The sequence below is a fragment of the Physeter macrocephalus genome, chromosome 20, assembly GCF_002837175.3.
Source record: "Physeter macrocephalus isolate SW-GA chromosome 20, ASM283717v5, whole genome shotgun sequence".
Classification (NCBI taxonomy): Eukaryota; Metazoa; Chordata; class Mammalia; order Artiodactyla; family Physeteridae; genus Physeter; species Physeter macrocephalus.
In genome coordinates, this window is record NC_041233.1 from 59,721,665 (window position 1) to 59,736,357 (window position 14,693).

The following is a 14,693-nucleotide window of genomic DNA, read 5'->3' on the forward strand; positions in this document are numbered from 1 at the left end:
CTGGGCCCGTGAGCCATGGCCGCTGAGCCTGCGCGTCCGGAGCCTGTGCTCCGCAACAGGAGAGGCCACAACAGTGAGAGGCCCGTGTACCGCAAAAAAAAAAAAAAAAAAAAAAAAAAAAAAAAAAAAATCTAAAAGAAATGGCTTTTCCTCACTCCAGAGTCATGATGATTTAATAAATCCCAGAATAAAGGGATTATTCTTATTTTTATGTTAAGATGCTTGGTGGTGAATCCATATACAGCAAGTTGGTGAGTACAGAATATAGCGATTAGCAGGAGAGGATCACTTCAAAGCAGGTTTTACACACAGAGATGTTCACTGCAGTGTTGTTTAAACAGCAAAAAAAGTGGACACCTTAAGTGTTCCTCAGGGGAGGGTGGGTAAATTAAGGTACATCTATCACACAGGGAGATAGCAAGCAGCTATTTTAAACAATAAGGTAGAGCCAAATGTTCCAAAAAGAGGTCCAAAAAAGTTAGATGGTATGGTGCAACTTCTGTAAAAAAGAACTAAAGGGATGCATCCACCCACGTGATACGTACATACATAGAAACATATTGGAAGGATAAACAAGATACTCCCTACTGATTAACGGGGGAATGGGCTGAGAAGTCAGGAGTGGGAGCTTTCATCTGTTACTTAATTTTTCTGTGGTTGAATTTTTTTATCATGACTGTATTGGTTTTGTTTTTAAAAAGAACAGACACACAAGTTAGAAAAACAAGCTATCTTTGGATGGCAAGGAGAAATGTTAACTTTGAAAGATGTCCCTCCAGGGTAGAGGGAGAGGGCAAGTCCGGGGAGGGCGAAGTGGGGGGCCGTGGTGAGGTGAGCCGAAGGCCCACACTTCTGTCACTGCACGGCTCTTGGCTCTCTCTGCTTGTGGTCTGCTGGCCAAACCAAACAACTCTCCCGCTCTATCCCATGAGGCGGAGACCAGACGGGGCATGAGAATGTTCTGAATCCCAGTGTGCCGAGTGATTTAAGTTAGAACTTCCGGGACATTCACTCCCTGCTGCCACAGCTGCCACCAACCCCGCTCTGGAAGGGTGCTTGGCACACAGTACGTGCTACTTAAATGTTGCCTACATCTATGGTGCTTTCCTGCCCTCGCTCCATGGTTCTGGCTGAAATGCTTTTCCTGGTCAGTCCTGCCCATCTTTTAGAAACAGTATCTGGCAGCGCCCTACCGTGAGGCCTTCCCTAATCCTCCAGTATCAGGGGTTCTGGGACTTCCAGCATCACCTGGGAAACACGGCAGAAAGCAGATTCCTGTGCCCGACTCCTAGAGATTCCACTGAAGTCTGCAGTGTGGCCCAGGAATGTGTGCCCTGGTGATACCCATGCGTGACCTGCTAGAAAGGAGTGCTCACCAGCTTTGGCTCCCCCATCCCCTCTCTGCTTCTCATACCACTAGTGTAAGTGTGGGTGTACTCACGGATGTCTGTGGTGTGGCAGATGCCGCTTGGACCATAGATCCCAAGCAGGCGCGTCGGCTTCTACCAGGCCTTTCTCCCAACAGTTTTGTAGGGAAAGCAGTCCACTTGGGTTTTCTTTCACTTTCCATTTGGAAAGGAAGTGAAGAGCCACCCTCAGCTAGGGGTGTCATCAGTCACTTGAGGGCGCTTTAGAAATAGAGCCTTACCTGGTTGCCTTGTAGGTTCAAGGTGGGGTCTGGGCATTTGACCTAGGTCTCCATGGGATTCTGATGACACCTGTGATTACAAACAAACCAGTGCTGGCTGGTTTGATTACAAACCATGTTCTCAACCCAGGCTGTGTTTTTTTTTTTTTTTTTGGTGGTATGCGGGCCTCCCTCTGCTGCGGCCTCTCCCGTTGCGGAGCATTTTTTTTTGTGGTACGCGGGCCTCCCTCTGCTGCGGCCTCTCCCGTTGCGGAGCACAGGCTCCGGACGCGCAGCCTCAGCGGCCATGGCTCACAGGCCCAGCCGCTCCGCGGCATGTGGGATCCTCCCAGACCGGGGCGCGAACCGGGTTCCCCTGCATCGGCAGGCGGACGCGCAACCACCGCGCCACCAGGGAAGCCCCAGGCTGTGTTTTTTGTTTTTTGTTTTTTGTTTTTTTTGGCCATGCATCATGGCCTGCAGGATCTTAGTTCCTGGACGAGGGATTGAACCCGTGCCGCCTGCAGTGGAAGTGCAGAGTCCTAACCACTGGACTGCCAGGCTGTGCTTTGACAAGGCAGAGAGAGGGGCTGGGGCTTTTGAGGAGGAGGGGCCCTCGTTCAACCTAACCAACCTTGTGGCTTCAGGCCAGCCCTGCTCACTTCACTTGCCAAGAGGTGCAGCAAAAGTCCTGGGGCATTTGGTACAGCAAGTGAGCAGAGGCTGGGTAAAGTCAAGCATCCTCGGGAAGGAAAGAGATCCCTCGGAGAAAGCTGTCCTTAGTGGAAAGGCCTAAGTGCCCTAAAGGTCTAGAACTCTTCTGTTTAAAAGACAATCTCTTTCCTTCAAGCCAAAAGCTTCACATTACTCCCAGGGCCCACATTCTTTGCACACATCAGCTCTGTGAAATAAGGTTTTGTGTTGGAATCCACCCTATAGCCTGCTTTCAAAGGCCCTTTCTGGAACTCTGCAGGCTGCCTCAAAGATGGGCCAGAAATATTCTGTTTTGCTATTTTTTAAATTTCCTGAAAGCCTAAGAATCAAAAGGGAGTGAAAGCTTCCACGTGTCAATAGGAAATCCACCCCCTCCTCAGCTCTGCCCTGGGAAGCTCACAGATTTCCTGAAGTTAAAAACAAATACTGTGACCAGTTTCTACTCCTTGCAAGAATTTAATTCTTCCTTTAGCATAAATAAGGCAGCATGAAACACCAAGAGTCCCGCTGCTGTCTGCTTCAGGAGCAGCTTTGGTGCATAAAAGATCCCCATTTCCCCGCTGAGTTGTTTTCTCTGTATAAACAAGAAGGCAGAAGGTAATTTTTCAGTGAATTTTCTCCTGGAAGCAAACGGGAAGCCGAGGGACATTCAGGCTTGGTCTTGGCTTCTGCAGGCTGGTTCTTGGTTGCTGGGGTCTCCTCAAAGCACATCAGATGAGGATGAGGATGGGAAAGGAAAGGCATGGGTGACAATAAATAAGGAAATTCCCCCAAACTGGAAATGGGGCTTTGGGGTTACTGTTGGAGACCATGTGGGCCTGGAGAGGGGCAGACCCAGGTGCTGCTCAGTCTAACCCCAGCTCACATGGAAGGAAGCTTCCTACAGCTTCCTATGGGCTTCAATGTCCCGTAACAGCTGAGCCTCCTACTGTGAATTAACCCTGTCAGGCAAACCGTCCGTCTTCTAGAACACTCCGAGGCTAGGTGAGAGCACTCCTGGGGTAGAGACAGGATCCTTTCTTCAGTTCATGGGGACCCCGACACCCCCGAGGAATTGGGTTCGTGTCTGGGAGGCACGGCCAGTTTCAACCACGGAAGGAGAGTGCTGGGGAAGGAGCACTCATTCTTGCTTCCCCTTGGCCCTCTGCAAAGGTTACTGAGGCAATGCCAAGAGAGGAGCTCCCAAAGGGCAAGTGAAGCCATAATTGGAGGAGGGAGTGGCTTCCCCGTCCCTCTGAACCAGGCCTGGAGACCGAGGCCAGCTCTGACCGCAGGCTCTGGTGCCTGCCCAGGGACCGCAGCCCAGCAGTGCCAAGGTGGCCCCTCTGAGGTCTGAGGGCTGTGCTTGTAGTCTGTCCTTACGTGTCCCAGTCAGCCAAGCCTCTGTCAGGCTCTTAGGGTGTTGGTCATCTGTGTGGCCAGGAAGGCCCATCCAGAAGGGTTCTGTGCAGTGAGGAAGCCCCACTGGAATGAACAGCCAAGGGGATTTTGGGGGCCTGGGTGTGGAGCTGGGTTTCCACAGCAATCTTGTTTCCAGGCACGCCCTGCTCTAGGATCGGAACCCTGAGGAAAACTCAGGGCTGCAGCATCCTTCACCTCTCAGCTCTACGACCTTCCCTGAACTGGGCATCAGAGGCCAGACTGCAAACCAGACCCCAGCACCCCAGGTACCAGGCTCTGCCCTTTGCCCCAGTGACCCTGTGCTCCTCTTTCTCTCTCATTGTCTATCTTCAGTGCCCCCCACCTCCCAACATACTGGTGGCCAGAGAGACCAGCTGTAGAGAGCATAACGAGGGTGAGGGGCCCACATACCATGCTTGTACCCCGCATGGTATGTGGCACCCACAGGGTTCAGGATATAGCATCCTGGGAGAAGGGGCAGAGAAAAGGGGGTGCACCCTGAGTGAGATGTGTAGCTGAAACAACGGCCAGCTTAAACTTCTCTCTGCCACCAAGTACCCACTTCTGTGTAACAGAGACATTAGCCACCTGGGGCTTTGAATCTCTCTAGGTCTTTTCTCCAAATAGTATAAAAATGGCAGCCACAGTGGGGACCCCTACTGTGCAGGCTGTGGATGGAACACTGCAAATTCCCACACTGGTGCCCACTGCTTGGTTGCAGATGCCTGGGGTCAAGGGTTACTGGAAATCAGGGTGCAAGGTCTTAACACGGGTCCCTGTTAGCATTCCTGGAGATCTTTTGTTGATATTCAAGTAAAGACTGGACCTGGGATGTATAAAGAATCACACCCAAATCGATGTTTGCATTGTCTGTAACTCAGCGTCCATAGAGTTCTGTCATCATCTTGGCCATTGGTGGTGATCCAAAAGTAAGCTGCAAAGGATCAGTCCCCAAACCCAGACAACAGCTTCACCAGCAAGCCCCAGTGGCATGAAAGCAAACCAGCTTTGGCTTGGAATTCTGTCTCCTCTGTGCTATAGGGTCTGGCTCCCCCGGCAGGCTGAGCCACGGCCCCTACAAAGCCTGTCATTTTCCCAGGACAGGGCCTGCACATGCCCCCAGGGGTGTGGACATGTAGGATGCCTTGTGTCCTGGCCCTCTGGGTCGTGGATGCTCTACAAGATGACAGCTTTTGAGGGCAGGCTGCCATGGTCTGAGGGAATATGGAGGGAATACTCGCTAATGAGCGCTGGGGCATTCTTGAGCATCTCATAGAAGGAGTCCAGTGTCTTCCGGTAGAGACTTCGCTGCAGGACGAAGGGCCGGAAGAGGTTGAGAGGCTCAGCCCTGCGTACGGCCTCAGGGAGCCCCATGGCCTCGGGCACCTTGCAATTGCCGATGAAAAAGTGATGGAGCTTCTTCTCCAGCAGGCTCTTCTCCAGGAAGCAGAGCAGCTCGTGCAGACGAGCATCGAGCTGCTCAGCCTTCCAGGCGGCTGGCCGCCGGGCGAGCAGGAGGTGCAGCAGGGCGGTCTTCAGGTGGTAGTTGCTGAGCCTGCTGGGGCCGGTCAGGCGGCTCTGTTTGGAGAGCAGGAAGGAGGCAATCTGCAAGCAGCTGAGGTGGCAGGCGCCGTCGGGCAGCGCCTTCGAGGTCATCCTAAGGAAGTGGCGCTCATAGACAGCGAAGGACAGGAGCCAATCTGTGCTGGATGGCGGGGTCCCCCCACAGGGCTCCCTGGTAAGATGGGAGACCAAGTACAGGTCGGAGTCATCATACTGGATCACAGGAATCAGGTTGAAGGGCATGAACTTCCCCGAGCGGAACCTGATCTTGAGGGACCCCGGGGTGTCCAGCTGGCCAAAGGCCAGGTCGAACTCATACTTGTGGTTGATGCGGTGCCAGGCTCTGGTGAGGGCTGTCTGGAACCACTTCAGGACTCGCATTGTGTCCAGGTATGGGGAGTCTCCGACGCACAGCGGGTCTTCCGCCTCACTGCCTGGCCGCACCACGTTGTTCTTGCCGTGGAGGAGACACAGCATGTCTTCCCCGAGTTTGGTCTTGCCGCAGATACAGCCCAGCGTGTCCTCGTCGGCCCGGACCACCTTGATCTGGCCGTAGCCCTGGCGATCCAAGGGCACCGAGCGGCTGGAGCACCAGAGCTCTGGGTGGAAGCGGTAGGGCTCGGGCGGCATGAAGGGCACAAAGAGGTCGCACAGCAGCGGCTTGTTCACCTGCCAGTTCTCGTACATGCTGTCCACGCCGATGAAGTCCTCCACCTCCATGTCCGTGTCCCGGCTGCACAGGCTCCTCAGGGCTTCCAGCAAATCATCCACGAAGCCTTCCACAAACTCCCGGGTGCGGGAGGCGTCGGCCGGGGCCCCCCGGATGCAGCGTTCGTAAAAGTGGTCGAGTGTGGCCTTGTTGGGCAGGGTGAGACCCCGGAGGGGGGCGCCCTCCAGGCCGGGCAGCTCATCCTCGTCGGCGCCCAGGCACTCGGGCGAGGGCGCGTCCTGGTGGTCCTGCCGCCACACCTCGATCACCAGGAAGAGGATCATGCAGAGGGTGCTCCAAAGGTCCCAGGCGGCGCGGCTCTCGTTCTGCTGCTGGCCCTCCTCCGCTATGCGCTCCAGCGCCTCCTTCTCGGCCTCCTTCTCGGCCGCCAGCCGCGCCACCTCCTCCTCCAGGCGCAGCTGCTCCAGCTGCAGCTTCTCCTGGTGCGCCTGCATCTGGCGGATGATCTCCTCCTCGTTCTCGGGGACCGTGGCGTTCTCTCGCGGGAACAGCAGCGGATGGTTGATGATGGCCGTCACCACCACCAGGCACACCCGGTAGAGCCCCAGCGCCATGGCTGCAGCTTTCCTGGGAACAGGGAGAGAGAGGCCGACGGTCACACCGGGCTTTCCTCTGTCACACCGGGCTTCCCTCGGTGCCGCTTCTTCCCTCGTCGTTCCCTCCCACCGACCTCCGCCCCGCTGAGCTGGTGGACGCCTTACGGTTCTTCCCTATCTCCACGCCCAGCCTAGCCTCGGGAACAAGAACCCCGAAGTCTCACAGCAGCGATCCTGGCTACGCAACCACAGTGGGGGACCTGTTTCGGTCTGCCCAGACAGCCCTCTTTCTGGTAGCAGCACCCCACTTTCCCTGGGAACCAAACCTTTTCTACTCCCAGTCCTTATGGTCTGGGTGGGGATGAACCCAGCCCCTGCTTAAGGGGTGAGCATGTAACCCAGGCCCAAGGCTATTTCACGCTCCTCCTCAGCAGCCACAGTGGTTGTTTCAGGGTGAGCTTATGACCCTATGCTGGCCACTGGGAGATAGAGGTAGGATTTGTTGGGACCAGTGGGGAGAAAGACTCACCCTGTTGCCTAGGGTTGCTGAGGGAACAGGAGTACACCTGCTGGTGGCTCTCTGGCTGCCTCAAAGAGGGGATGAGAAAGATGCCAACATGGAGGAAAGCATATGCCCTGGACCCAGCTGTGCCTGAAGCCATTACCTCTGGACTTTGTAGTCATATAAATCAATACATTCTGTCTCTTTTTTTCTTTGGTGGCACCACGTGGCTTGTGGGATCTCGGTTCCCCGACCAGGGATTGAACCTGAGCTGTGGCAGTGAAAGCCCACCAGGCCACCAGAGAACTCCCGAAACATTCCCTTTTAATTTAAGTCAGCTTGAGTTGTTTTCCAACACTTGAAACCAAAATAGTCCTGTATAAGACATCCCCTCCCCTCCCCGCCCAGTGAATGCCTTCTAGTGCATGCTTGTTTCCTCAGTACAGTATAGCCAAGTGGTTAAGACCAGGAGGGTTGGGTTCCAAAGCCAGCCCTGTCACTCACTGGGTAGCTGTGTGACCTTGGGCATGTTAACTCACCCCTCTGAGCCCCAGTTTCCTTACTGTACAAAAGGAAAGCCAGAGCACCCAGAGGGTCATCGTGTTGATGGATGTGTTGATCCATGCAAACTGCCTACACAGCAGCAGTGGATGGTGCACAGCATACGTTCACTGAACAGTAACTGAAGCAGTCTTGAGCCCTTATCTTTCCCCACTGTAAACCTCTCCTTCTGATCTGGAAGGCTCCACCCCAAATTCAGACATTGATCTCCTGGCTACTCCTGGGTCTTTCCCCAGAACAGTCTAGGAGACAACCTGAGTGACTGAATCATTGGCTTTCCTCTCACGAGTCATCTGAACTTTAAATCTGACTTTTTAATTGTGAAAGGAGACACACCATTCCTCCAGGATAAATGGATTTTTAGCTCTCAGGTGACTTTTGGGGAAGGACTAACCTCTTACCACACAGTACTTGCTATTCAGACTGCAGCTGCAGCATCTTCTGGGAGTTGGTTAGAAGTGCAGAATCTCAGGGCTTCCCTGGTGGCACAGTGGTTAAGAATCCGCCTGCCAATGCAGGGGACACGGGTTCATAGGGTCTGTGTGCCACAACTACTGAGCCCGCGTGCCACAACTGCTGAAGCCCGTGTGCCTAGAGCCCGTGCTCCGCAACAAGAGAAGCCACAGCAATGAGAAGCCCACGCACTGCAACAAAGAGTAGCCCCCGCTCGCCACAACTAGAGATAGCCAATGCTCAGCAACAAAGACCCAACGCAGCCAAAATAGATAGATAAATAAATAAAATAAATTTATTAAAAAAAAAAAAAAAGAAGTGCAGAATCTCTGCCCCACCCCAGACCTATTGAACCAGAATCTGCATTTTAATACCATCCACATTAAAGTCTGAGAAGCAGACTCACATGGTAAGTCTTATATTACACTCTCTTCTCCCTGGCTGGAATCTTGGGAAGTAACAATTGGCCTTTTCCACATCTGCCCCCCTTGCTTCCTGCCGGGGACCTCAGCTAGGAGAGCAAATGGCCAAAGGAGGTCATTGTTGGAGAACCAAGAGCCCACCCCCCCAATACATGCCAATACACCCCATTCCCTGACCTTGAATTCGCACCCTGAAAGCCACCTGTTCTGGTTCTTACCCTAATGGTGCCAAGAGGCAGGTATCTGTCATTCGGTAAGAGCACCTCTGCGGGTTCTACCCAGCAGTGCCAGGATGTATTGGTTTGGCCAGAAAGTTTGTTCAGGTTTTTCCAATGTTACGGAAAAGCCCAAACGAACTCTCTGGCCAACCCAATAGGTGGCCTGAGTTGCCACACTTGGGCAAGGCCTGCTGCTCAGATGTGATTCCACCCTGTCAGTAGGAACCAAAAGGCTTGGCAGGGAGGAGGGAGGTCCAGCAGCAGCAGAGTTCAGTGTGCAGACACATTCAGGCCTCAGACATGAACTCTGAAGCACTTATGTATTTCTACTTGAGGAGGAAATGGAGGACAGGAGAAAGTGGAGGAAGTCTCAGAGTGGAAGGGAGGTGGGGTGAGGAAAAAGAACGGGGGCAGCCAGCCAGCTTCTCTTCCCCAAGACAAGAAGCAGCTTGCTGGATAATTGCAGAAACAGGTCAGCCCCGGATTCTACGTTAGAGAAATATCAGTGGAGAGTTTGGCCAGGGTGGTCCAAGATAAAACTGTAAGGCTGGCTGATAAACGTGGATCAGAGTTTTAGGATAAAGGTGTGGAGTACTAATAGTAGAATACTAGGCAGCAGCCAGTTAGGAGATAATTTGGGGGTTTTGAGGCCCTTCCGGGCCTCTGTACTATAGGCAGCCACATTTGGGCACAGCGGGCCCTGACAAGTCACAGCAAAAGTCTTTGGCAGCACCTGATTCCACAGGTCAGTTTCCATGCCAACTCAGGGTAGGATGCTACCAGCTGGGGAGGGGTGCCATCACCAAGTCCTGTGACTGGGAAGTCCTCCTCCTCTCTACCCAACAGCTTCCACAGGGCTACCTGTATATGTCCTCATGTCTGCTGGAAGATGATGGGCTGTACTGGGGCAGGCAAGGTTCAAAACTCCTAACCAACTGGAGCAATTGACACAGTGCATGAGGGGCTACGAGGATGGACTCTGGAGGAGATGGACCGACTTAGCACCCAGCATGTGTACCTACTGGATATGTGACCTTGGACAAATCATTCAACTTCTCAGAACCTCAGTCTCATCATCTGTAATATGGGAATAATTATACCTGCTGTTGTAAAGGAGATAGTGCATAGAAATCACTCAGCAAAATGCTTGCCCCTGAGCAAGTTTTCTTATAAAAGGGTAGCTGTGATGGGATGGGAATAGCAGGTGAGCTTGCCTGCAGGGGTTTGCGATGCAGGGGGTGCCACAGAGATGCCCCTACAAGGGACTCGGGCAGGAAGCAGGCAGCCACAGGAACACTGGCAACAGCAGGGTTACAAACAAGACTCAACAGGAGCACAAGGGAAACAGGAAGGAGCCCAGGCTGTAGAAGCAGACAGGCCCAGGTTTGAACCGTGACCGCTTCTTGCTGAGGGGTCTTGGGTGAGTCACTTGGCTTCCCTGGGGCTCCACTGCAGTACCTGTGAGATGGCGCTAACAGCAGGCCCTCCTCCATAGGAAGGGGAGGTTAAGCGAGACCATCCATCTCAGGTGCTGAGCACAGAGCCCGGCATAGGGTCAGCACCTTACAATACCAGCTCCTTCCCCCTTGGCCTCCATGGGCCTGTCTCCTCACCTGTCAAGCACACCAGCCCTGCCCATCTCCCATGGGCCTGGAGGAACACATGCTCAAAAGTGCTCTGAAAGCACAAAATGTTCCCCTGGGACCGCTGTTCCTTGGCACGCCACTCCTTCCACCCTGCCCCCAAGCAAATGAGGAGAAGCCTTCGGAGCCTTGGGTCCTCCTGGAGGTGGAGTTCTCTCTGACTCACTCCCAGCTTGAACCGGCTGCTCAGTGCCCATGACGTGGGGCTGGGTTAGAAGCCTCCACTACTTCCCCTCCCCAAACCAAGTCACAAGAACACTGCCCTAGGGGCTTCGGGGGTCAGAAGAATGAGGGGAGAGAATCTGGATAGTAGCTGAGCCTCTCACAAAACCGTGGATACATGCATGCACGCGTACACACACACACACACACACACACACACACACACACACACACACTACTCACCAAAGGGCCCCTTTCCCCCAATTTCAAGTATGTCCACCTCTGCCTTGGCCCAAAGCTCTCACCTCTACAAGGCTGCCCCATACATGTAGTCTGAGACATCCAGTTGGGTTTGGCTTTGAAAATAAACCTGGGCCACCTGGAGGGCTTTTGTTGGTCTGCTTGCCCGGAAGCAGGCAGGAAACCTGCTGAGTTCCTCTCCACCCCTGCCCCAGCCCACAGAGCGTAGTGGCCCATGCCAGTCACAGCTAAACTTAGCCTGGCAAAGGGCCAGGATCACGGGGGCAGCAGGGGCTGGGGCAAAGGGCTGCAGGTGGTGGGCCCAGACCACCAGGGTTACTCAGGCCCTTACTCTGGGTTACTCAGGCCCTTACCCTAACTCAGGCCCTTACTCTGAGCTTGGCCGGAAGCCCCAGACCCTGGGGGAGAAATCCAAGATGGCCCCTCCCTTCCGCGGGTCCCTCATTCCCACGGCCCCCAGACCCCTATAGCACACCCACCACAGCTTAATCCAATAAATGCCACTGAGAGCTGGCTAACAGTGGGACTTCTCTGGCGGTCCAGTGGTTAAGACCCTGTGCTCTCAATGCAGAGGGCACAGGTTCCATCCCTGGTCAGGGAACTAAAATCCCACACGCCACACAGCGCGGCCGGAAAAAAAAAAAAAGAGTTGGCTAATAGTGATACACTAACATTTATCAAGCCCTCACTAGGATGTGCTGGGCACTGCACACAGCGAGCCCTGTAACCTTCTAGGTGGTGGGTGTCACTCCTGTTTCACAGGCGGGTTAACCATATAGCCCAGGAGAAGTAATTTTCTAGCCTCACAACTAGAAAAGGCAAAGCTGCGCTGAGAAAGACTGCTCTGACTGCCTCCGCCAGAGCCCAAGTTCTTTCCACTGTGTTATGTCTACAGAGCACCTACAGTGTGCAAGGAACATGCTGGGTGCCACAGGGCCCACAAAGATGAGCGTGCCATGATCCTCAGTAGTAGAAACACCACTATCCACGTGGGGGGCAGACGGCCACCAAGTACCCTCACAGGACAGAATGAGCGATAGGCTACAACATCGCAGAGAGTTTCACTGCCGTTCTTTTGGGGGCCCCTCCTTGTCTGTAGACCTTCCCTGTGTCCGTCTGCTTGGCTCTGCATCCACCATGCCCCTTCCTTCCAGACAATTCTTACAACAAACTGAGACCAGCAGGAGCCTGTGTCCAGCCCCACAACGTGTTCATCAACACCCCTCTGCCCTGTCATGCACCAGCCCCCTCCCAGGGCTGGCTGACCGTGGCCTCAGCAGCTGGGGTGCCTTTCCCAGCAGCCCAGCAGCACCCCTGGGACAGTGGTTCTCCAAATGTGGTCGCGGTTCAGCATCACCGATATCACCTGGGGACTTGTTAGACGAGCAAATTTTCAGGTGCTGTCCCAGATCTGCTGATCAGAAATTCCAGGGGCGGGGCCAGCACCTCCAAGTGGTTCTAATGCCCACTCCAGCTTGAGAAACACCCCTTCCCAAATCAGGCAGGCCTCCACGGAGGAGGGGGGTGGGGCTCCAGTGACACTGCAGCCCAGATCCTGGAGCTCGCCAAGGGTTTGCCCCATGCCCAGCCTGTCAGATGCAATTAGCTCTGCTAATTACCACAGCAAAAGTAGCTCAGGCCCTGGCGTCATCTTCAGAGCCGAAAGGAGAGCTGATGTGTCCTTACGAAATGGAATAAGGAGGTGGGCTGATGGCAGGGGAGGGCACTTGTAGCCCAGGCCCCGTTGGGTGACTTGAGTCCCTTCCCCATTGCTTAGGTTCTGGGCATCCTGAGAAAGAAGGGGCTAAGGGAGACCCAAACCATTGACAAGTCTGGGCTGAACCCCTCCTGTGTGCTTGGCCTTGTGCTGGAATTTCACAGTCCTGGCTAATGACATACATGTTGTTTGGGGGAAATAAATCCACAAATTTAAGGAAGTCAGAGTTTAGAGTGGTACTAATCTGAGCCCCATTTTCCCGATGCATAACGAGGAGACACACTTGACTGAGAGATGGGTGAAGGTGGAAGTGGTCCAGGCAGGCTGGACATCACCCCGTGGACCCTCACAGACAGGAGAGGTTTAGTGAAAGGTGATGATGTTTTCATTAACAGCTGATAGGAAGCTAATTACTCTGCGTGTGTTTTGTCATTTAATTTTCAGAACACCAGTTAGGTAGTTGCAACACCCCTACCTTGTGAAGAGACTGATGGTCAGGGAGGTTCACCGGGTGGCCTCTAAGATTCCCTGGACTGCAGTTTGTGACGGAGTCTGCCCCCACCCCCTGCTCCACCTCCATCCCCCAGGGGCTGATGGGAAACTGAGTGAGCCCTGCCACCTCCCTGGCATCACTGCCAGTGGCGACCACCAAAATCATCAGGTTGACTGTCCCCCAAGTTTCCCAGGCCTTGGAGAAACAGGACAGTAAGAAAAGAGCGATTGAGGGGACTTCCTGGCAGTCCAGGGGTTAAGACTCCACGCTTCCAACGCAGGGGGGCGTGGTTTCGATCCCTGGTTGGGGAGCTAAGATCCCACATGCCACGCAGACAAAAAAAAAAAGAAAGAAAAGAAAAAGGAAAAGAGGTTGAATGCAGAGCACAGAGTTTGACCCTGAGTCTTGGTTTGGAGTGTAGGCCCCAGGAGCAGTTCGTCTGAGCCCTGGTGAGGCGCCCCTCCTGTGGTCCCGCCTGTCTCATCCCCGATTCCACGCTTCTCTCTGGCAGAGCCCAGGCCACGTGCTGGATCTGACCAGCTTTCCTGTTGTTCAATAGCACCCGCCGTTCAGGCCCAGCTCAGGGACCCCTCCTCCAGGGAAACTGCCCTTCTCCAAACTCCTGCGGGTCAGGCCACCTTCCTGCTCTTTACTGCATTGGTTTACCCATGGGTCCCTGCCTTCCCACCCACGGTGCCAGCAAGGGCCCCCTCCAGGCACCAGGCCTGAGGCTGGGCACCTGCAGGCGCCCAGTGTGTCAGTGGGAGTTGGGTTATCCCATACTTGGGAGGAGATGGCCGGCTGTGCGAGTGATGGGTCTCCACACACTCCTTCCTCGTCGCCTCAGGGCCAGGGGACAGACAGACTCAGCACAGACGGTTCCAAAAGGGCAGCTCTGCAGCCACTGTCTGCCACCCTTACAGGATGGGGCTTCCCTGCTGGAGAGGAGAAAGGACCAGCAGGGGCAAGGCCAGAGAACCACCCTCTTCATCTGCATCCCACACAGTGATGGGGGAGGCAGTTTAGGGGGGAGGGGAGGGGAGGGGGGCTGAGCAGCACTGGGGTCGGGGAGGACGCTGGCAGGCCTCAGGCTGTGGGCCAGGAGAGGAAGTGAGGAAAGAGGAAGGAAGAGGACCAACAACAATTAATTGAGCAAGTGGGTAGAAAGGGTGTGGTTCTGGGCCCCCAGGGCCTCCTCTTCTCAGTGTCTTTGCAGTGACCTCCTCCATCACCTTCCACCCCTCCCACTGGGCAGGACCTCTGTCTTGGCCTCCAGCCTGTGTCACCTTCCTGGGACCTGCCACCCTCACGGCCACTGGGCTCCTTCCCTTATCTCCTTTCCCCTTCCTGGGGGCAGGAGTGGTGTGGGAGACATGCCTGGAGTAGGGGCGTGGAGAGGGGACACTTCCCCACCACAGATGAGCTTGGCTGCCGATGCCAGACAACTGGGCCAAACAGCCCTTCTCTAGGGGGAGCTACCGTACTGCTCCCCCTACAGAAGGGCTGGGTTCTATGCGCCCAGAATGGCATAATCTTTTTTGTTTCCCCCAAGAGAAGCCAGAAATCTGGATTTTATCAAAATCCCAATTTTACAATGTCTTCTACTCTTTCAAAAATTCTTTAAAGCCGGGCTTCCCTGGTGGCGCAGTGGTTGAGAGTCCGCCTGCCGATGCAGGGGACACGGGTTCGT

The 14,693-nt window shown here is 54.5% G+C and overlaps 1 protein-coding gene across 4 annotated transcripts in view; it reads right to left on the reverse strand.

Annotated features, from left to right (window-relative positions):
• ITPRIP (inositol 1,4,5-trisphosphate receptor interacting protein) overlaps window positions 1–14,693 on the reverse strand; it is a 49,389-nt gene that overhangs the window by 18,231 nt on the left and 16,465 nt on the right. For 3 of the 4 annotated variants that reach the window (XM_007113414.4, XM_007113415.4, XM_028480978.2), the window contains exon 2: window positions 2,002–6,602. The exons of the other annotated variant lie outside the window; for it this stretch is intronic. In XM_007113414.4, coding sequence (XP_007113476.1) covers window positions 4,919–6,589 — 1,671 coding nt within the window. In that variant the 5' untranslated portion in view covers window positions 6,590–6,602 and the 3' untranslated portion in view covers window positions 2,002–4,918. Of the gene's footprint in view, window positions 1–2,001; window positions 6,603–14,693 lie in introns of those variants that run through there. 4 annotated transcript variants of the gene reach the window in all.